The 24083-nt window shown below is 47.3% G+C and overlaps 1 protein-coding gene across 1 annotated transcript in view; it reads right to left on the reverse strand.

The window, feature by feature from the left end:
* CELSR3 (cadherin EGF LAG seven-pass G-type receptor 3) overlaps nt 1-24083 on the reverse strand; it is an 84389-nt gene that overhangs the window by 50930 nt on the left and 9376 nt on the right. Inside the window, exon 2 of the mRNA XM_060271027.1 lies at nt 2859-3491. Within this exon, the coding sequence (XP_060127010.1) occupies nt 2859-3491 (633 nt within the window). The remainder of the gene's footprint in view (nt 1-2858; nt 3492-24083) is intronic.

The raw sequence follows: 24083 nt of genomic DNA on the forward strand, positions 1-24083 counted from the left end.
GAAGACATCTGAAGGGCAGCAGCCCTGTTTTGGGAAGTTTTTAATGTTTTATTGTGTTTTTAATATTTTGTTGGAAGCCGCCCAGAGTGGCTGGGGAAACCCAGCCAGATAGGCAGAGTATAAATAATAAAATATTATTATTATTATTATTATTATTATTATTATTATTATTATTATTATTATTATTATTACTACTACTACTACTACAGTTCTGTGTCTATGCTTAAAGCAACCTTTTTCTTAGGACAGCATTAAGTAACACATTGGAATACTAAGCAGATTTCCCAAGAACAAGTACACAGATATTTGATACGTTTCTTCAAGTATATTTTACTTCCAAACTCTAGGCTTCTGCTGGAGAAATCAACATTTCAACCTCAGTTATTCCTGCAGCCCTGAGAACAACCTCTCATCCATGGGATAGCTCAGTTGTTAGGGCATGAAACACTTAATCTCAGGGTCATAGTACGAGCCTCATGTTGGGCAAAAGATTCCTGCATTGCAGGGGGTTGGACTAGATCAGGCATCCCCAGACTCAGCCCTCCAGATGCTTTGGGACTACAGCTCCCATCATCCCTAGCTAACAGGACCAGTGGTCAGGGATGATGGGAATTGTAGTCCCCAAACATCTGGAGGACCGAGTTTGGGGATGCCTGGACTAGATGAACCTTGTGGTTCCTTCCGACTCTACAGTTCTATGATTCTCATCTCCAGTGACAAGCAGACTCTCAGAACACAACCCTGATGCCTGTATTTCTAATTTGGTGCACTAAGCTCTTGCTGTAAGGCACAACAATCTCTGCTCCTTCTGTTGCCATCCTAGAGCCTGCACTTTTCAGTCTTCAGCAGACTGGCATGAATGATTCCCCTGGAGGAAAGTGTGGTTGCAAAGATTTATAACTCACAGTCTGTCCACCTCTGCAATTCTCTCAATACCTTCCTTTGCAAGATATCCTGCCTGTTAAGCCTTAAGCTGGAACCCTGCTAGTAAGTAACTAGGTCTGCTTGAAAATCTTCTCCATTGCTGCTGGCCATGTAGCCTGACTATGGAACATGGCAAGTACCTGCCGATCACCATCACATTTTCCTCCCCTCCCAGCTGGCTCCCTGCTACTCTCCACCTGCTGGCAGACGAGTGCTTACATTATAGTAAACCCAAAGCTCTAAAGCAAGAATGGGGAATCATTTCTGGCCTGCAGACCACATATTTATCTCCCCACCCCAGCGGTGCCAATTTTGACAGGCGGGCAGGGCACTTCACTGGATCCCACCACTCCAGCCCTTACAATAGGGATGTGGGACCTGTGGCCCTGCAGACCATCAGTCTTCCAGTTACAGGTAGGTAGCCGTGTTGGTCTGAGTCGAAGCAAAATAAAAAAATTCCTTCAGTAGCACCTTAAAGTCCAACTAAGTTTTTATTTTGGTATGAGCTTTCGTGTGCATGCACACTTCTTCAGATTGCAGGTTATCTGAAGAAGTGTGCATGCACACGAAAGCTCATACCAAAATAAAAACTTAGTTGGTCTTTATGGTGCTACTGAAGGAATTTTTTTATTTTGATCAGTCTTCCAGTTAGCCTTAAAACTCTTGAGTGAATAGCATTTAAAAAACAAAAATGATAAATCCAATGCTAACTTTTTAAAAGAATAAATGGGGAGGACCTGATCGCCATGATTAAACTCTTCCAATCAACAATTCTGATTTTAAAAAGGAAATGTTAGTTAAATAACACTTACCGGTACATAAAAGAACGTTAGAGATTTATAGCAAAATAATGCTAATAAAGGGGGAAGGGACACCTTTCAGTCACAGTCATTTTAGCAACATTATTCCACTCTCGCCAATTAAATGCTTCCAGTCCCAAATGAACATTAACTACTTTTGTTTATGGGCAATTCATGGGTAGCAATGGGGGATCATGCTTAAATTAATAAGTGCTAGGCGCGCGCACACCCACACATCTTTTTTTAAAAAGGATTTCTTGGATTCTGCCTTGCCCACTTCCAAATGGCTGCTCAGGTGGGCTGGATCTTCCCTCCCCCATCCACAGCCGCTGTGTCGTGCCCATGAACAGGCAGAAAAAGTGCAATATCCCCAGTAGTGTAGAAAGTCAATTGCAATTCCACTTATAGCTTACAGTAGAAAAGCAGTGATTTATTAGCGCTCAGAGCCTCCCGTTTGGAAGCAGCTTTGGTATAAGCTTTGGTTGGTTAGTCAGGCTTGCAGACCAATAATCCAATATCTTGCGAGAAGGTGATTGAGGGAAAGTTTTTCTTCTAGTCACAGTTGTTGTAACTTAAAGCCCCCGTAACAGAGGTTGTGCACGAACCATGCACTTAAAGCACCAAGAATACTCGAAACTGTTGGTAGTTAAGGGTGCTGGGAATCATAGCTCTTTGAGGGGTAAACTACAGTTCCCAAATTCTTGAGAGCAAGCAGTGTGTGTTTTAAATGTGTTTTTAATGTACATTTTAAAAAGGCTATTAAAAAAGTACTAGGCAAGATAATAATAATAATAATAATAATAATAATAATAATAATAATAATAATTGTTATTTATCTATACCCTGCCTATATGTTCCCGGGGACATTAGATGAAATCCAGGGACATTCTAGGGATGGAATTTGTCTGGGCACTTATTTGCAAATACGGGGACTGTTCCCGGGAAACAGGGACGTCTGGTAACCCTAGTCTAGTATCCTCAGTGCAGAATGTGGATCCCTTTGGCACCCAGACTCCGCCTGGTCCTAACTAGGCATATGGAAGCCCCTGAGAACAGAATTTCATTTGGGAAAATGCTGCCCCCCCCGTCCCACAGCAAGCCTCCTTTTTTGCTGAGGTTCGCTCACAGCCTTACCTGTGAAGTGCTGGTGGCAAATGCAGGTGTAGCCGCCCTCCTTGCGGGTGCAGACCCCTCCGTTGCGGCAGGGGTTGGAATAGCAGAGGTTGATCTCCATCTCGCAGTAGTCTCCGGTGAAGCCCTGGGGGCAGCGGCAGCGCAGGCCCGTTATGGGGTGGATGGGCCGGAAGAGGGTGGAGACGGAGGCGATGAAGGGAGCCGAGCTGTCAAACTTGAGCACCGAGATACACTTCATGTAGTTCTGGCAGGGCTCGCGGAGGCAGACGTTGTCATCGAAGGGGAGCACCTCCAGCATGGAGACCGCGGTCAGGGTCATGCGCTTCATGTACAGCTGCTCCTGGAGCTCCTCCGAGCTGAAGAAATGGCCGCTGTGGGGCGCCATGGCAGAGAAGCTGACGTTAAGCACCTGCCCGCCGACGTCCGTGTCGTTCTGGATGTTGAAGATGAAGACGTCCTCCTTCGGGGTGGCCAGGATGGTGGCCACGCCCTCCAGGAAGTTGGCCAGGAGGGGAGAGAGGAAGCGCTCCTGCCACATGTTCTCCAGCCGCACCGTAATGCTGTTGGCCAGCATGTCCTCGGTGATGACGATGACACGCAGGACGCACTGGGCTGTCACACTGTGGATCCCGTCTGCAGGGCAGAGAGGGGAGAGGTTAGGACAGGGGGTCGGCGGGAAGGGCTTCAAACGCAAATGCTTGATGCAAGAGAAAGTGGCTCACAAATTGAGACTGGCAAGAGGAGCAGAACACAACAACTTATTTAATTGTTATTTATAGCCCGCTCCATCTGGCTGTGTTTCCCCAGCCACTCTGGGTGGCTCCCAACAGAATATTAAAAACACGATAAAACATCAATCCTTAAAAAAGGCTGCCTTCAGATGTCTTCTAAAAGTGAAATAGTTGTTTGTTTCCATGACATCTGATGGGAGGGCGTTCCACAGGGTGGGTGCCACTACCGAGAAGGCCCTCTGCCTGGTTCCCTGTAACTTCACTTCTCGCGGTGAGGGAACCGCCAGAAGGCCCTCGGAGCTGGACCTCAGTGTCCAGGCTGAACAATGGGGGTGCATACCTTTGCGGGAGAACGGCAAATTCTCTAGGAAATCACAGACCAGTTCCAAAGCTTGTGGGTCACTTAACAGGAATGTGTTTTAAGGAAGTACACTCCTAAAAGTTGTGGTGTTATGTATGGGAATATGAGTTTTGCTTACTGTATTTTTTTGGGGGGGGAGTCTCTGAATGGGGAGGGAGGAGCTGGGGTTCTGGAAGTGGATTATAGCAAGCTGCGAGAAATCAAGAGCATAGAACACTCTGTCCCCCATAAAGGCAGCTAAGGGGAACAATGGACATGTGGAGGGTCACTTTGGATATGATGAACCAATCATCTGATGAAACCAACTAAGAATACTACAGTATAGCAACTTAAGCACTAACTGTTTTAGTCTAAGCTTTCGTTGAATAGAGCCCACTTCATCCAATGCATCTCACAGACGCGCACAGGTGGGAAAAGGCAGGTGACTCGTGTGAATTCCTTCCACCACCTGCAGCTTCTACTGTATACAATGATTAAAGGTCCACGAGCCTGCCTTCTTTTGCATTGGACCAGCTTAGCCAGCAGGAGAATCCTATGAGCAGAGTTCCACTCTCAGGTGTTTATGGCCCAAGTTTCTACAATAAAGTATATAGGTATGATGGAACAGGTGCAAGTCACGCCCACACCATGCATTTAAAGCACACCTGATGCACATTTAAAGCGCATGGCTCCCCCTCCCCAAAGAATCCTGGGAACTGTAGTTTCGCCTTCACAGCAGCCTTGACAAACAAAGAGTTCCCAGGATTCTTTTGGCTGCAACTTTAAACACACATTAAATATATAGTGTGGATGTGGGACTGGTGTTTTTAATCCACACAAGTTTTTCACACATCAAAATGCCACCCCATATTTCCCCACTCCCATTTAATCCGGGGAAATTCCAATAAGAAAGAAGCCTGTTGCCAATTATTGATTTGCCACAACTCAATGACTCGCTCACAATATTAAACTTGCACCTGAAAGCACCAGGGGAATTTAAAAGGGGGTGGGGTGGGGTGGATCTGGACTGTTCACAGCCATGTGGACAGGGATGCATCGGGATGGAAGGTGAGGCCGTGTGCTGGGAAAAGTGGAAGGCAAAGAGCTGTGGCTCAATGGTACACCACCCATGGACTAATTCTCTGTTTTGGCATAATACAGCTCCCTCTATCCCTATTAGCCATCTATTGATATTAATTGCAGCTTCCAGACTCCAGAGGCTCAGACCAGAGGAGAGAACTGGGTCCCTGCGGCATGCTTTTCCATGGCCTGCACAAACTTCTGCAAAAAAACATGAGTTTGACCAAACTGCGGGAGGCAGTGCAAGACAGGAGTGCCTGGTGTGCTATGGTCCATGGGGTCACGAAGAGTCGGACACGACTAAACGACTAAACAACAACAACAAATTCATTCATTGCTAGAATCTCGTGAGCGATTTGCCTTGAAATACATCTTCCGCCTATAAGCTCTTCAGGGCAGGGTTGTTGCTTATGGATACTCAGCAATAGACGGAGGAAATTTACAGGACTGTAGCAATGTTTTACAATCACCATAAGGAGCCTTGCCATTCACCACCAAATGGAGTACTCCATCTTCAGACTTTTAACTCGCATGCTATTTGTCACTTTACACACACACACACACAGCGCTCTCCACCTAGTGGCTTTGCTCTTGCCTTGCAATTGCCAGCTACCCTTCTCTTCCTGGAGCAGGATGGGGGCTGTATGAGGGTTAGGGATGAGGTAGAAATTAAATACAGTTCGTGGCTAAAGGCAAACCTCCCTCCTTGTCCCAAACATATCCAGACTAGTGAGGACAATTAACTGGATCCCTGAAGGGTTGTATTGTGATGCCCCCCCCAATGAGGTCTGGGTAGCCACTGTTATCTTCTTCAATGGGCTTGTTTACAACAACCTTTACAACATCTGTGCTACCAACTCTCAAACTGTGAGATAGTTGAAATATATGCAACAAAAAATCAATTTGAGTCGTGCAACTCAAATTGCATCAACTAGAACCGTTTTATTTAAGCAATGTGGACTAAAGTTGTTTCTGGGGTCCCTCAAGGATTAGGGACCCTGAAAATTAAGCTTCATTAGTTTCCTAGTAGATCTGCCCCTGTCCTAGCTGTCTAGGCAACCGTGGACCGCGGACCAGACTATTGGAGCCACAGCATAGGACCCACACCACCTTCTTAAACTTCCTTGTCTGACTCTGTGCAATCAAAGACCTGAAGGCTCCTCTCTAACTGTTCCCTTCTAGCATGGTGATAACAGCGGGAGTAACTCGGGATTCCAAAGACACAAATCTCTCTGAGAGCGCCACAGCCTCCCCAGACTCTGAGACCCAGCACAGCTCTTTTCCTGTCTCCTTCTACCCTCTCTCTGGCTGCCCAGTCTCCTCCTCTCAACCCCCCTCTTCCACCACTACCGGCAGCTGCCTAGTGGATGGCACATAACCCCACAAATCACTGGCCCCTCCCCCTGGATCATCCTCCTCCCCCTGCCTCCTCGGCCCATGCATCCCCCCACTTCTCAGGCTCCTGCCCATTGCTGACAACAGTACATTGCTATTGCTAGAACAGTACAGAAACACAGTCATCCTTCAAAATTTGCACTTCTCCGAATTTTGCAATGCAATTCTCCAGTCGAGTGTACAAAAAAAATGCATATACTAGGGTAAAGTGTGCATTACAATACTGTACATATATTAGTGAAAGTAGCATTAAAATGCATTATTCTGGGGAATGTTTTTGCAAAAATGAGTATTTTTGGCAAAATTGCAGACAAAAGCTTTTACGGTATTAGGAGAGGTTTGCTAGTGGATTTTGCACGAGGACTTTAGAATAAAATCACATGCGGGTGTCGAAATGTGGAGAACCGAACTTAAGATTGTGGGGGGTGAGAAATGGAGAGAAATGGTTCAAATGGTAACATTCAGTGGTGGATCTAGGAAGAACCGCTGTCTGAAACCCTAGGAAGCTGCAGCCAATCAGAGCACATCCCAATATGAATGTGATGGAATGGTCCCCTCCTGGAAAAGAGTTTCTGAGGAATAAGAAGTCAAGCCATTACACCCTGCCCATATGTCTTTGCTCTCTTTGTGCTTTTATTTATACACATTTCATATTTTCTCCCGCAGCTGAAAAATGGCAAGGTGCAGCTGTGGCTATTTATAACCAGAGTGTGCGCTCCTCTCAGCTATAACAAAGCACCACGGGGCATCCAGCCAGAGCGGCCACTGCATTAGCGGAACTCTGTGCCCTCGGCAATGCGCTGCGGTTGCACAACAGTTTATAATGGTGCCCACAAGTGTCAACAGGTAGCGAGCTGCCTTAATTCTCCACAGAGGACTTTTTGAGTTAGCACCAGGTGGGGGAGAGAAGATTCTAGGAACATATAGGAAGCTGCCTTATCCAGAGTCAGGTAAAGATCAAAGGTAAAGGACCCCTGGACACTTAAGTCCAGTCAAAGGTGACTATGGAGTTGCAGCGCTCATCTCGCTTTCAGGCCAAGCGAGGGAGCCCGCGTTTGTCCACAGACAGCTTTCCGGCTCATGTGGTCAGCATGACTAAACCGCTTCTGGCGCAACGGAACACCATGATGGAAACCAGAGCGCACAGAAATGTTGTTTACCTCCCCACAGCAGCGGTACCTATTTATCTACTCACCCTGGTATGCTTTCAAACTGCTAGGTTGGAAAGAGCTGGGACAGAGCAATGGGAGCTCACCCCATCGCAGGGATTTGAACCACCAACCTTCCGATCAGCAAGTCGAAGAGGCTCCGTGGTTTAGACCACAGCGCCACCCGCATCCAGAGTCAGACCATTGTTCCAGCTGGCCCTGTATTGTCTGCACTGACAGGCAGAAGCTCTCCAGGGTTTTAGGCAGGAACTCTTTCCCAGCTCTACTTGGAGACAAAGGGGATGCTGCTCAGGTGCTCTATGGCCCTCTCTCACAAATTCCACACGGTGGAGTAGCGGATTACAGGCGTGCTCCCTGTTCAGGATGCCAGCCGCCCCCCTCCATCCCCTGCTCCTGGTTATCCATTTTCCCCTCTACAGTCAGTCAACATTCTATTATTCTATTATGAATTTATAAGCTGCCCTTTCTCTGAAAATCACAGGGCAGTTCAAAACATAACAATGCAAAACTAGAACACAAAATACGTAATACATAATAAAACAAAAACAAACCAATATTGCCCCCTCCCACATTCTATGGCCAATGAGCATGCTCAGTCCTGATTAGGCTGTTCAGGGGCTTCTGCAAACTTTGGGATTCTCCCAAGCCTTCCAATACTTCCCCTTTGTGCCTAGGTGCTGCTGCTTTAGCTACATAAGCCATGGCACTCATAGGCCACACCCTGTAAGCATCAGGAATTATGCCTCCCAATCCCAGATTGCCCTGTTCTAAAGGTTTTTGTGTTGAATTCTGCATGCTGAGGTGTGCAGCAGGACTTCTGAATCCTGTCTTTCCAATAGCAACTATCCATGCCTACGGGGCCTTCTTTGTGGCAGCCCCAAAGCTGTGAAACTCACTCCCTATAGAGTCTTTTGGATTTACACCATGAGTCTTTGGTTGTCCTCCCTGTAAATGGTGTTATTAGTTGAATTTGTTTTATGCTTTGATTCCTGTCATTTTATGTTTTGTTGAATATTCATTATTTCATTATTGGATTTTGGTTTATGTCACCTGCTCTGGGACCTGAAGGGAGAGGGTAGGTAAGAAATACCAGAAATAAGCTGCCCCAGCTCTTACCATAGAGATTCCACACAGCCCCACGCAGAAAACTGCTTACCTTGTTACAAACATTGCCCCATAGATTACTCTACATATACTGGTACTTGCTGTGAACCAGATGTGCAACAAAGTTCAGAGGCTCACATTTGTGTGTGTATGTGTATGTGTGTGGAGAGAGAGAGAGAGAGAGAGAGAAAGAGAGAGACTAAGATTGGTAGGGTAGGGTGAGAAGACTGTGTCCTATTTTTTATTAGCATCTCCTCCTATCTTTCTCTGACAAGCTCACTCAAGGTAACTAGCAAACCAAAATACACATCATGCTGGCAAGAACTGATGAGAATTGTAGCCCGTCATCTGAAGAGCACCAGGTTGAAGAAGGCTGATATAAGCTATGAATCAAAAAGAAATCCAGCACACTCCTAAAACATGATAAACTGTAAAAAATATATATGCATATTTTAAAAGCATTTTTGCAACTAATTTTTAGCAGCAAGCATAGTGACAACATTGACACAAGTCCGTGACCTTGCAGTAGGTGGAAAGTAGACGAATCTTTTCCCTTTCCGTATGTGAGCCCTTCCCCAGGCACCCCAAAAGTTATCTGCACCTAGTTATTGTAGTTCAGTCAAGCTCCATTCAACTGGAAGATGCTCATGAGCCTGACGAGACTAATGATTCTTAAGATGCCATTAACATATCTAATAAAGTTCTTGCCAAAGTGTTTTTATGATTCCACACTCTCCCAGCATATGAAGAACAGATGCTTTAGATGAGTCACAGAAACAACAGCCACAACTTGTCACTCCATTAGCAAACAGGCACAGTGGAGTCCAATAAGCTCCGTGGCAGTATCTTCAACACAATTAGTTCAAAGCGAAGATCAGAACAGGGGATTGCATGTTCTGCAATATTACAGAGGAATGATTTTTAAAAATGTATTAGAAACAGCGTAGTCAGGACTTTCAACGGGTCCCTCCTGACTGGCATTGTTGTAGCTGCTGTTTGCAGGGTTGTATCCTGCATCGTGCCACTAAAACAATATTTGTTCATCAGTGGTGGATTTATCGTGGACTGTCCACACATCATTCCCCCTTATGAGTTGCTCATGCACTGTCATTCCATCATTGTCTCTTGCCCTGCAGTGGGACAAAAGTGGGATAGCATCCAAATATTTGTAATATAAAAAGTTATAGGAATTCAGTGTGTGTTCGTTGGCAACAGAGCATTTTGTCCACCACAGAACCTTTGCAGGCACAAACAGTTCTGGAAAGCGGGATTGCATGGAACTGCCCTGATACCATCACAAGCAAGAAATCACCACAACTACACAATAAAAAAAAGACATCTGGAGGGTCTCTGTGTTCATTTCCTCTCCCACCTTCAAAGCCTATAGGCCACTATGGTAGAGTTGGAATAAAACCTTGCAACTGAAATACATGCACATTCTCTTCTCCCTGTTTACCATTACATTCTTTTCCTCTCTTGTCTACTCTATATTGAATTTTAGACTGTAAGCTCTTCAGGGCAGGAGTCCTTTTCTTTCTGGACTTTGCTAAGCATTTGGATGGTGTTAAATAAACAAGCAATGCCTTAGGAGGCATTAGGATGGATTGAGTAGGTGGGCATTGCTCATCACAAGAATAGAACTCGTGAGTTGGCCACAGATATAGGTTGGGGTGGGCATTGAATCATCCAGTTAGAGCACTGGCCCAAGTTTGGGGGAGATCCAGAGTTCAAATCCCACCCACCCACCGCACACTTAACCACGAAGCCCCCTGGGTGACTTTGGGCCAGTCACCATTGCTCAGCTGAAACCACCCCGTGATCCTTGGATGAAGAGCAGTATAGGCATTTAATAAATAAACAACCTCCCAGGGTTCTTGTGAGGATACAACAGGGAGGTGGGGGAGCTGTGTACCCCACCTCGAGCACCTTGGAGGGATTGTGGGATATAAATGTCCTCATAAATAAATGACATAGAAATCACCATTTTCTGTTTGAAAAACAAAAGGGGAAATGCCCCCCTCCTTGCCCTATATTAATGGTGCCACTGCAGGGATTAAATTCTGAGATGTATCTATAGACTACTCTGATGGATTGTAATACTGGAGGCAGCGCCTTGTCAATTGCATTATTGTACCAAGCTTGGTAGTTCTGAGCACTTAAAAATATATATATGATGAGCGTAAGTGACAGAAGAGACCTTGGAAGAGGTGCTAAGAGAGGGCTGGGAGGCTGAGCATCTTCAGCAAAGCCATACAGGTACATCTCTGTGTCAGCATCCCACTCTTCCTGCTCCCAGGTTGAAGCCTGGCAATGAAAAGTGGCTCAAGCTTAAGCCCTGGGCTCTGTCACCTAAGCCAGCTTCCTCAATAGACTTGTGACAGGAAAAGCCCGGGGGTCATGAGCTGTTAACATGGCGCGTAGGGAGGCATTGTATTGCAGGGACAGCACAGCGGGAGCATCTTTTCCGCTCCCCTCTCTATGCATGAGCTGCCCGCCCTGCAGAATGGCAGATAATTGCATCTGGTGTCTCCCGCAGCGCTGACATAACCCAGACTTCAAGGCAGAGCACACAACAAATGGGCCCTGTTTGCCGGGGAGATCCACAAGGGGGTTAATGCTCCGCTTGTCACGCTGGACGGCAGGCTGCAAGGGAGGCTCGGCTGGGGAGCATCAAGGCAGGCTCCCCGCCACCACCCACAATGCTCTGGATTGGAAAAAGCAGCGACATCCAATGCAAAACCCCACCTGCGTTTCAGAGAGATGCACAGGTAGGTGTGTGGGTTAATCCCATTTAGCGTGCATATAGGGCTCCAGTCACTTTGCAACCTCCCTATAGGCCCATATTTGAGAGGGAATATATTTGTTCAGACATCCCAAAAGTTATCACATAGGGTATGTTATACGCATTACACAGCTGACAGGCTGGGAGGCTTGCCTAGGGCCACCTAGTGAGTTCATGGCTGATTGGGATTTCAGCGGAGGATTTTCTGTCTGACAGCTCGGGTTAGCCAGCACACTCCACTAACTTGCCCCCTGCAGAAGCTGCAAATGCATTTCCCACATTCTATCAATGCCCCGTTTTTTTAAATAAAAAAAGCAGCCAGAGACATTAGAGCTGGAAGGGAATGGGGATCTGAACACAGGCCGGACTGTCTTTCCTAAGAGAGGTCCTCTGCACCATGACGTCCTTAATCCATTAGCTCACATCATCCATGGGATTGCTAAACACCCTTGAAGAGGTGTCGGTAGAATAGTAAACCAATACAGAAAGCTCAGGCATCCGGCCAATGCTGCATGCTCCCTGGGAGGTGAGGGCCGCATCAAAAGGCGGAGAGATCCCCCCATGTGGCATTTCAGGCCAGGAAATGCTTCACCCACTGAATGTTCACTTTGCTGTGTGACTGTTAAAGATGTAAAAGAACCTCCTGAGGGATTCAGTGAAATGACCTCCTAAATACAGTACAGAAACAGGGGGAGCTGCCTTATACTAGGTAAGGTTATTAGATCCATGTGGCACAGTATTGTTTGCTCTGCTGCCTGTTCATTTCAACAGGACACGCCAGGGATTGAAGCTCAGGTCTTCTCCATGCAAAACATGTGCCATGCGGTCAAGTTGTGCTCCATCCCTTAAATGGGCCTCTCCAGCTGTTCTGGACTACGATTCTGGTCAGCCTCATGACCAAAGATAAGGGGATGCTGGGGACTGTGGTCCAAAACATCTGGGGAAACCAGACTGTGTAAGGCTGCCTTAAAGCAATCAGGCCCTGAACTTGAAATCGAAAGCCGCTCTTGCATTCTTCCTGATATCCCACCTGCAGCTGCAGTAACGGCTGATGTTTCCGAAGAAGTCGGCTTCTCCGGCACCTCAAATGCTAATCCATTCCTACATCAGAGGTGGGAGGAAGCTAGACAGGACTCGGCTGCTGGAGTACGAATCCATTTCTGATGGACAACCAAGGCGTAGAATGTTCACACAGAATGCTGGATTTGGCAGTTTTTTATTAACATTTCCTTCTTATTATTTATTAAATTTGGATACTGCCCTTCATCCAAAGATCACAACATAAAAATACAAAACAAGAACACATAAAAATGCACAATAAAAACAAAAACATACCCCCAAACCCCCATCTCCCACAAACACATTTAAACAGCCATAAAATGTTAACCAGACAAAGGCCTGATTAATTAAAGGCCTGATAGAGAAACATTTTCACCTGGTGCCTAAATATATGTAACATAGGCGTCAGGTAAGCCTCCCTGGGGAGAGCATTCCGCAAACGGGGAGCCACCACAGAAAAGGCCTGTTCTCGTGTTGCCACCCTCCAGACCTCTCAAGGAGGCACATGAAAAAAGGCCTCAGATGATGATCACAGGGTCTGGGGCAGTTCTTATGGGGAGAGGCGGTCCTTGATCTGATCTAAGGCAGCACACATAGGATCAGTTTGTCACATCTACTGACTCCAGAGTAAAGTGGGGTTAGGATCACAGCCTTCATCATGTCCATTGATTTCAGGCCCGGCTCTAGGTAAGGTCCTGGTGGCGCGGGGCGTGCTGTGAAGGCGGGGGCGCCGGAGCGATCTCTGTGCCTCAGCGCCAGGGCGGCTGACCTGCTTGAGACGGCCCTGATTGATTTCAATGGGCTTACTCTGAGTATGCCTAAGCGCTAGATATGGCCCTACTTTTCCTCTTCAGGTGTTCATGGTTCAGGAACATCTCTGTAAGGGAACTTGAAGCAAGTTCCCTGTAAATAATAATAATAATAATAATAATAATAATAATAATAATAATAATAATATATTTATACCCCGCCCATCTGGCTGGGTTTCCCCAGCCACTCTGGGCAGCTCCCGACAGAATATTAAAAATGCAATAAAACATCAATCATTAAAAACTTCCCTAAACAGGGCTGCCTTCAGATGTCTTCTAAAAGTGAAATAGTTGTTTGTTTCCTTGACATCTGATGGGAAGGCCCTCTGCCTGGTTCCCTGTGACCTCACTTCTCGCAGTGAGGGAACCACCAGAAGGCCCTCAGAGCTGGACCTCAGTGTCCGGAGTGATCGATGGGGGTGGAGATACTCCTTCAGGTATACTATCACGTTTGCAGGATTTGGTGGAAGCAGAAACAGCCAGCCATGGATACGGCCAGGGTAATAAGCAAGGATGCTTCCATCACAGCCCCCCAAAGCACCCCAGTCCCCCACTCTTTGAAGCTGCTCTAACTGGGAACCAATATTCCAGGAAGGAAACAGTGTTGTAAAAGAGAGAGAGAGAGAAATGCCCTCCTTCTGCTGACCCCCAAAAGCAGCCAGTTGATGGCACCCCCTCCATGTACGACTCAGGTCTGATTGTCTTCTTCTCCCTTGGCAGCTGCAGAGCCCAGACACAAGCACTTTGATTCCTCTAGTTCCTGTTTGAAGTTAACAGCTCAGGAAGATTTAACGATGGAAATAGCTCTTCCTTCCCCTTCTTCTTCTTCTTCTTTTGTCCTTTAAAGAGTGAGATTTCCTTTTGCAGCCCTGGAAAATTCCAGAGGAAGCCTCAGGTGCTGGCACCAATAACCCCTGGAGCTCTGGAGATAAGACAGAGCTGGTGGAAGGGGGGTAGGAATGTGTGGAGGGTGGAAAGAGCAAGGGAGGAATAAGGGAGCAAATAAAGGCACCGGTGCAACAGCACAGGAGCTAATCTCCTCGATGGCGGAGTCAGAGATGTAGGGGGTGTGGAGCACAGGGGGCTTTCATTTCTCTTTTGAATCATCCCCTTTTAAGCCTCATGTGGAACCAAAGCAGGAAATTCTGCTGTGCATCCTCATGCTGTGCACCCCACCCCCGCCTATTCCTCTGCTTCAGGGGAAAAGATACAGTTAAGTAATTCTAAATCTGGACTTCATGGTCATGGGGTGGTTGCTAATGCTTTGGGGCCTCTAGGTGCACTTACAAACTGGAGGGTCTGCCTGTGACATCTGAAATGCTACTTCTATTCTCGTGATTGTGCTGTTATAAAATTTTAGGGTGTGCACACATATCAGACACACACTACACAGAAAAGCAGTCCTTCACCCTTCAAAGTTTAGGGAATATTCCCTGATAAAATTACACTTTGTTTCAGCACACAGAACAATCCACATCTTGTCACTTCTAATGACTCTAAATATTTCCTCTGCAGCCATGAAGCCTAAGCAGCTTCACAGGGCTGTTGTGGGGATAAAACATGTATACGTGTAATAATAAACAAATTTGTTCATGGCCTATTATGCCAGATTATGTCATATCTATATGCAACTCTTCCTGTAGGCCAGCGTTTCTCAACCGCTGTTCCGCGGCACACTAGTGTGCCGCGAGACGCTGGCTGGTGTGCCGCGACGTGCGGCGACGAGAAGGGCGATTTGCATTGTCACGTGCCTGGCGGCCGCCAATAACCAGCACTGACCCACCAGAAAGGAAACCGGCCGGGTCACGACGTGGGGCAAGTGCAGCTCTCAACAGCCACCACCGCGGGAGGGTGGTTTTAGACAAACTTAAAGAAGCTGGCTGGATGAGCTCAACCTGAAACTTGCTGAGCAAAGGATTGTGCTGGCAGAGAAATCAGCGGCTTGTGAAGCCTTATTACAGGAGATTGCAACCAACACAGCAATTGGCAAGTGTTTCTTACAGTCATAATTATATAGTCAATATAGGGCGGCACAGAGTTAAATTTTTTAACTTTTTTAATGGTGGTGTGCCTCGTGATTTTTTTCATGGAACAAGTGTGCCTTGGCCCAAAAAAGGTTGAGAAACACTGCTGTAGGCACCTCAGATTGACATACAGGGGGGATTCCCACGCAGATTCCCAACAGGGATCTACCAGATTGAGATGTATTCAAGTGCTTACAACGTAACAGCAGCAGCACCACACACAACCCATCCAATTGCTCATGCGCCCCACTGTGGGAGAGATGCACAACTTCCCTGTTTGGATATTACACCGGAAGAAGGACGAAAACAAACACAAGTAATTCTACTTTTCAATGCGGCATCCAAAGATCCACTTCCTGGTTCTCGCCTCCCAAAGAACAAAGAGAAAGGCTTTCCCTGGGCCTCACTTTGCACCTCACCCGCTGCCCCTCCATGCTCACCCCTGACCCCACACATGGCCTTTATACCATCTTACTTGTTCCCAGAGGCCCAGCCGCCTCTTCTTCCTGCCCCTTCCTGGAGCCCCCTGTCCGTGCCCTTTGCCCTTTGCGGAACAGACAGCTGCAGTGCCCACTCCCACTGCTCACATCTGGGCCAGGCAGCACCTTATCGATAGCAAACATTGATTTGCCCCAGCAGGTCACAGTAAGTCAGGGAATCGCTGCTGCTGCTGCACAAGGATGGCTTCTGGCTACGGCAGTGGGTTTAAATGAAGGGTGGAAACAACCGAACGATGCTTGGTGGACCTGGGTAAACTTTCCATATAGAAGTTCCTGCTTTCACACCCCGGCACTGACAACGTAGGGGCACTAGAAGGATGGACTGGGGAAATCACCTGCCCAAGACTCTGGAGATTGGCTGACAGGCAGAGAGTAAGCAGGACAGCACTAGATGGACCATTAGGCTGACAGGGTGGTTGCTGCTGATGCCTCTGATGCAGCAAAACAGAGAAGAAAAAAGCCTTCCCCACACAGAGCATGGCATTACTCATTATGCAAAGAAAGCTGCAGAGCAGAAACTGCCTTCCTGAGAGGAGGCAAGGCAGAACGGCCATCTCAAGCAGTGAGGATGGGAGGCAATCAACCTTTTAGTGTGCCATCACCTACTCTCTGGAACCCATGAATATTAGACACTATCCTCACTACTGGTCCTTTAATTAATCATTTCCGGGTGGCCCTTTAATTAGTTGTTTCCTTCTTGTAGCCCAAGCAACCTTACTATTTACATATTATCATAATTGTGCAATTGTGGTGGTGGTGGTGATGATGATGATGATGATGGGGAGGAGGAGGAGGGGGAGGAGGAGGAGGAGGAGGAGGAGAAGAAGAAGAAGAAGAAGAAGAAGAAGAAGAAGAAGAAGAAGAAGAAGAAGAAGAAGAAGAAGAATGGGACTGCTTGGGCTCCGAGTAGGAAGCAACTAATTAAGTAACCAGTTGTGCCTGGAAGTTGCCCAGAATGATTTGTTAAAGATTCAGTAGCAAAGAGAATTCACAGTTGCATTTTGCCACTCTATATGGGCCCTGTGGTTGTCTTTAAAGTGCCATATCACACAACTCAGCCATAGGACTGAGCTGTCATTGAATGCACTGGTGGATGACCTTTACAGAAAGTAGCCTTGCTTCTCAGCCTCTCTATGACTTTTCATGGTATTCCCCTGGACTGGCTTCATAGAATGGGAACTGAGGGAAGGAACTGTGTTACGGTAGTTCCGGCCCTTCCTATGGAACTGAGTCCAGACAGGAGCATTGGGAGAATGATTTCTGCTCCCTTGGTGGTTCTATCCCCAGGACTATGAAACTGCTGGCAGTGGTCATTAGGAGTCTTGGGGCAAGGGGCCATCAGTATACTGACAACACTGAGCTCTATTTCTCCATAGCATCTGACCATACCTGCCAAGTCTCTCACAGAGAAATCCGGGATCGGCAGCCGCACAACACCAGAAATTGCGTAGACGCAACTTCCGGTGTCGCTTTGCCCATCTATGGGCACTGAAAATGGCCGGTGCTGGTGCCGGAAGTCGCGTCAACGCATGTCCGGAAGTGCGTAGACGCAACGTCCGGTGTTGGCGCCGGCCATTTTCGGTGCCCATAGATGGGCAAAGCAACACCAGAAAAATGGCCACCGGCAGGAACCAAAATAAGGGAAATTAACGGGAGAGGAGCTGGAACGGGAGACCTCCAGGAAACGGTAAGGAAAAACGGGGGTTTCCTGGGAAATACGGGGTACTTGGCAGCTATGCATCTGACTCAGGGGAGGCTGTGTGAGCCGTGGACCAGTGCTTGGATGCAGTGTGGATGAAGGAAGCTAAGCTGACAAGACTGTGACACTGTGTATGAGTGGTTCCTATGGCAGAGAAACTGGTCAACTCCCTGCCCTGGATGGTGCTACACCCCCTCTGAAGGAACAGGTACATAGTTTGGGGGTGCTTCTGGACTCAGTTCAGTCACTGGAGGCCCAAGTAGTCTCAGTAGGTAGAAGCATCTTTTACCACCTGCAATTTCTGCAATTTCTCCTGGACTGGGAGAGCTTGACTGCAGCAGTTCACTGTGCTATTTTTAATGCCCGCTTAAAACATTTTTATTTAGGCCAGCCTATCCAGACGCATAGAATCTACGTATGTTTTATGGAAGTGAGAGCTGGACCATAAAGAAGGCTGATCGCCGAAGAATTGATGCTTTTGAATTATGGTGCTGGAGGAAACTCTTGAGAGTCCCATGGACTGCAAGAAGATCAAACCTATCCATTCTTAAGGAAATCAGCCCCGAGTGCTCACTGGAAGGACAGATCCTGAAGCTGAGGCTCCAATACTTTGGCCACCTCAAGAGAAGAGAAGACTCCCTGGAAAAGACTCTGATGTTGGGAAAGACTGAGGGCACTAGGAGAAGGGGACGACAGAGGACGAGATGGTTGGACTGTGTTCTCGAAGCTACCAACATGAGTTTGACCAAACTGTGGGAGGCAGTGGAAGACAGGAGTGCCTGGCGTGCTCTGGTCCATGGGGTCACAAAGAGTCGAACACAACTGAACAACAACAACAACAATGTTTTATTTCTTTTTAACTGCTGCAGCTGTTAACCACCCTTTGACTACATGCTTTCTAGCTATAATTTTAATACTTTATAATTTTGTAAATTGCTTAGAGGTTTTGTTGTTTGTTTTACAACCAAGCAGCGTATAGATAGTCTTGAATATATAAATAACAATAAATGGAAGGGCAACAGAGAGCAGATTAGATTGTAGGGCTTCAATGGCAATGTCATCTGGCTCTTATGTACCGTAAGAAGTGAGCAAACAAATTAAACCCACCTAGAAGAAAATGGCATGGAAAGCAACCCATATCAGCACTCATTGAATATCTTGTAAAGTGGGCAGGAGAACAGCATTTACCACACATTCAGTTCTGGACAGAGATCTCTAGCATTAAGGGAGCGGCCAATTCTTCTGGCCAATTCATTCCCCACATAGCTCCGAGCACATAGTGGTAAGCTGGCAATCTCGCAAGCTTTCTTGGGAACAATGTGTCATCACGAATCACTGTGCACAAGCAAGGCGGTCTTGTGGGCAGAACAGGTGCATGTACACATGCAGAAGCACACATGCAAATGCACGCTGCGAGGGTTATTTTCAGTGGCTGCGTTACGTTGCGAGTAGTGCTTGCAGTGCAATCCTGACTGGTGCTCCGGCCTCTCGCCCAGACTCACAATCTGTTCAACATTAAAGGGAAGCAGATGGTTAAGAGGAGGACCCCCCTCCCCCCTCCCCACCTTTCAATCGACACACAAAGGCAGCCCAAAGCCTGCTGGAAGCGCTAACCCCCCCCCCCCAGGAGTAATTTTAATCAGAGAGCCTCAGCCATTCTCGAGAAACGCAGGTCCTGGCAACTGATGAAGAGCTAGAGGCTGGTGAATATTCATGTCCCTCTCCCACAGGGAGCTTCCTCAACATGTAGTTGCAGGCGCACGAAGGCAGGCACAGCAAGTGGTTGCATGGACAGGTCACAGTGGCTTTCGCCAAACATTTATGCACATCTAGAGTGGGGTTACGGTTGCCGAGAGCTAAGCGGAATGTTCCTCTGCTCCTGGAATATTACAGGAGTGAGCCCAGGCAGCACTTGGTGGCAAAGGGAGTGCCCGCACTTTCCTGCTTGTCCTATGTTCTCTAGGCATGGGTCTGAGCATTTTTGCCCTTTCCCTTAAGCGTTAAATCAGAGCTAATGTCAATCCAGAGAAAACCCAATTGAAGTTTGCTGATTCAGCAGTAACCAGGGGCTTTCCCAGGGGAAAGTGGCAGGGCAAGCAGAAGTGTGAATGAGCCCAGGGGTGAAACTTGGCTTTATTTGGTCAAAGACTCAGTTTGGCACTCCCAGCATGCACACTTGCCCACACACACATCTTGAGACATCTGACTGTGCATGCAGCATATAAGCTTCAGCCTGGTAGGAACTGACTGGTGTCTTCCCTTCTGGGAAGGTGTCTTCCCTTTTCCCCTCCCCTCTCCCAATTAACCTCTGTCTCCAGGCTCTGTCCCTGTGACATCACCAGAGGCCACCCCTTGGTCTCAGGTTTCGATCCTGAAATCTCAGGGTCAGGGATACTGCTGATCTGTCAACCCTATTTCCCATTTCCTATTTTGCTGGCCATCTTAGATGTTGTTTTCAGAAGATACTCTGTGAACCTTTTTGGTTAAAGGGTGGGCTATTAGGCGGGGGGTGGTATGCCCCGGGCACCGCCCTGGAGGGGGTGTCACATGGGGCCGCGTCCCCGCCCCGTGATCGGCGACTCCAAAGCCTGTAGTGGAGCGAGGCACACAGCTTTGGAGGCGCAGGGGGGGCGGCAATACCGCGCCACGTAACATGCATGCGTGTTACATAACGACACATGCGTCATTATGTGGCGGGGTATCGCCGCCCCCAGTGCCTCCAAAGCTGCGTGCCTCTCTCCAGCTACAAACTACAGATAAAAAGCCCACTCAGTGTGGTGGCTGAGCAAGCTTTTTACCTGAAGTTTGTAGCTGGAGCGAGGCGCGCAGCTTTGGAGGCGCGGGGCGGCGGCGATACCCCACCACATAACGACGCATGCATCATTACGTAGCGATGCCTCTCCCACCCGGGTGCATGGCAATTTGCCACCCCGGGTGTCGCAGCGCCTCGCTATGCCCCTAACCCAGAGCAAAAAAACCCCAGCTCGCACCCCCTGTAGCCACGGCACTGGATGAGCCAGTGGATCATCCAGGGCACTGGGTGATACAAATGGGGAAAGGGACTAATGCTCAGCTGCTTTGATCAATTCACCTAGGAAGCAAGCTCCTCTTTGTCTCCTTGCAAAACATACACAGGCCACATGCTAAATGTGGGTGGATGCGCACATGCATCACTGCATGGTACTTTGACACTCTCCCTTAAGAGACGACAAGAGTGATTACATTCTCTCAGCCTAGCCTGGTCTCATCTCCAGCGCTGTATTGTGACAGGTAGTCTGGAGGGTAAGGCAGGATCTGAGAACAGAAGTCAACAACTCAGTTGCATTCAGTGAAATGGCTGCTGATGCAAAAGGGGGAGGCCCAAACACAATGGCATTCAAATCTATGATAAGCCAGAACCCACTCAATTTACTTCTCCAGTCCATTATTTCTAGAGGAAGTTGGGCCTTTTCACACAATTACTCTGCCCAACCTAAAATCCGCACTTGGAATGAAAACTCAACTGTGTTCCTAGCTGTAGGGTGGCCAGATGAACTACTACAGCTTTAATAGTGGTGTGCGGAGGAGGGGATTTGAGCAGGGGTAACTTGTGGTTCAGCACGAGCAACTCAATAGTGGGAGACCTTCAGAGTATCTAGAAAACCAAATTGAAATATCAGCAAGGTTGAACCCCAGCTGCTCCCAGTCCTAGGTAGAGGTGGACCACTGGTATATGACACTCTTAGTGCAAAATGAGAAAATAGTCCAAAGCATAGCTGTCAAGGTCTCCCTTTTTTAAAGGGAAATTCCCTTATGCTGAATAGGCTTCCTCGCGAGAAAGGGGAAAACTTGACAGCTATGGTCCAAAGACTTCTAGGGATAGTCTCTCACCTCATGTTGGCGAAAGTGCTTGCCCACCTTGGAAGTGGCACAGACATCTTGCAAGCTGCTGTTTGGCCTGGCAGAGAAGATAACTGCACACCATTTCTGATCTGGTAGGTGCCACCCCTGGCACAAATAATTCTTTTGTGCTGGGAAAGGCACTTGATATGTGAGGATTGGAGCAAGAGCTGGGGTTGCTTGTCGGGGGTGTTTAATGCTAGGCCACTTTGACACCGTCCCTGCCAAGTGGTGTCTATGGAATGAAGTGACACATTTGCACATAGATAGATAGATAGATAGATAGATAGATAGATAGATAGATAGATATACCGTAGATATGTGGGATCTATGCACCACCGGTCAAATCATACACATGATTATGCACATGAACACTTTCAGGAGCAGCTGCAAGGAGGAAAGCAACTGGGAAATGGGGCTGATCTTGTCCTAACATTTGCACTAGCTGGTTCCCTTTTCATGCCGTTCACATGCTACAGTGACTGGTAAAGGAGATTGGTCTTGGCTCGACGGCATTTCTATTTTTCAACACACACTGAGTGCTGGGAAACGATGCCTCTTGGCGGATCGGTTTACCCAGGGCAATTGGACTACACACAAAAGAGCACTCTAGCCTTGACAAAAGGATGCTGTGGCCATGAATTTGTGTCCAAGTGGATGGAACTAATTGGTCCCTAATGCGGGACCATCCATATTGGCTTTTGAGTACGGAAGCACTCCAGGGGACAGTTAACGGTGTGTGGTTATAACTGTGCAATGTTTTAGGCCTACATCAGAATAATTTCAGCAGGATGTGCTCCCCCCACCCCATCCCCACCAGGCCTAAGAGCTTTTCCTCTTCCATAGACAGCATTAAATCCAAGTCGCAGCAGTAGTGACAGCAACAAGAATGCGTGGCTCCAGACTGCCACTGTTTTCAAGCAAAAGTTTAGATTTGCGCAATTTAAACCGATTAAAGCACTCTAGCACTGGTGCAACAAATCCTCTTTAAAAACAACAACAAACAACCCAGCAGGCTTCTTGTGGTTAGGAAAGTGCACTGGAAATGAATGAATGAATGATTCATGGGAAGACACGTAAATACCCTGCAAGCAAGTCGTGATGGATGCTCCCCAAAGACTGGACTAACTTTTGTTTAAGTTTTGTGCAAGCAAATCAGGATGGATTCTGTAGAAGCAGTTTGCCTGGAGGCGCCCATAATTGCCCAGGCAGGCACGAAGGATACCACACACAGAGACCAATGATTTCCAGGTCATAAAAGAAGGAAAATGACTCATCTTTAAAGTCTACGTTTTCATGGGATTTTTGTGAACTAAACTCGCAATCCTATACACATGTACCAAGATGTCAATTAACCAAATTGAATTGGCATATACCTCTGGGTTAAAAAGCTTCCGATTGCTCACTGCTCCATGAAAGAGAGAGGAATGGCAAAAACAAAAGCTGCTTGTTTTTGAAGCAAATGCTTATTTGCTTGGTTCCCCCCCCCCCCTTGTTATTTTCTTCTGCAAGGCATCCACAGCTCTTTAAAGTTCCTGGTGATTATTTGGGGGAATTAAGCGATTTTGCAAATCAGGTCAAATTTGGCTTTCACGATGCATTATTACTAATTTAATTAAAGTGCCTCTTGCCTTGGAAACTTTAAATGCGGAGATTAAAACACACAATCCAAGGACACTACAAAACTGTTAATTAACAGCTAACCTAAATACATGCAGCTTGCATGACACCCTGAAAATGACTAGCCTGGAGCTCTGGCAGACCTACAAGGGAGCAAATCCCAAAGATGGGACCCCTCCAGAGAAACATCTGGCACAAAACAGAGGGTGAACTCAGCTCCAGGGTAATTTGATTGACTTCAGTGGAGAAACACACAATAAGCTTTTCAAGTTGAAGTTTTGACAGCAAGCGCATTCCAGGGGCTCTAGATGTCCACGACACCTTGAGAATTCCAGATCTTCAAAGAAGTTCTGTGATGTGAATTTCAGCCATCTCCTCACCCTGATCCCTATTTTTAACCACATTAGGAAAAATCAAGTTGCAGAGGATGACGTGCAGACTTCTGACAGTCCTTGTGGTTCCACATGCAGTCCATGGGATCATTATCAGTGGCCCTAAGTGACTTCATCCCAGTTTGCATGAAAGCTGCATGCAACCCACTGTGGTTTTACAATGTCAGTCAAATAATGACAGCCTAATTTCAAAAGTCGGTTGGAAGGCCTGTGTGGAGCTTAGTCCTTAGGGTTCCCAAGCTAGTTTTCCTGAGTGCTGAAGCTCAAGTCCCATGCTAGGCCGAGCAGATGCAAAGGAAGCATCTGAGAGTCTTCATATTTCACACTGCAATTGTGCTTGCCACTGTTATTATACCAGTGGCTGCTGTGGTATGCATGGAAAACATTAATGCACATCTCTGAATTCTAGTGTGTGTGCCAGGGAACCATGACTGGGACCCTGCCTCCCTGACACATACCCCCTGGGTGTCTGGAGATGCGCAATGCCTTCCCTGTGTTGACTGCTGCAGACAGCAGTGCAAAACTGGTGTAACCATGAAAACCACGATTGCTGCGTAAAAGGTGAAGCAAGCGATCTAGCCGCACCCATGAAGAGTAAGAACTTTTATGCAACTGTGACTGCTTTCCAGGTAGGGGTGCTGG

Source organism: Zootoca vivipara, chromosome 2, assembly GCF_963506605.1.
Source record: "Zootoca vivipara chromosome 2, rZooViv1.1, whole genome shotgun sequence".
Classification (NCBI taxonomy): Eukaryota; Metazoa; Chordata; class Lepidosauria; order Squamata; family Lacertidae; genus Zootoca; species Zootoca vivipara.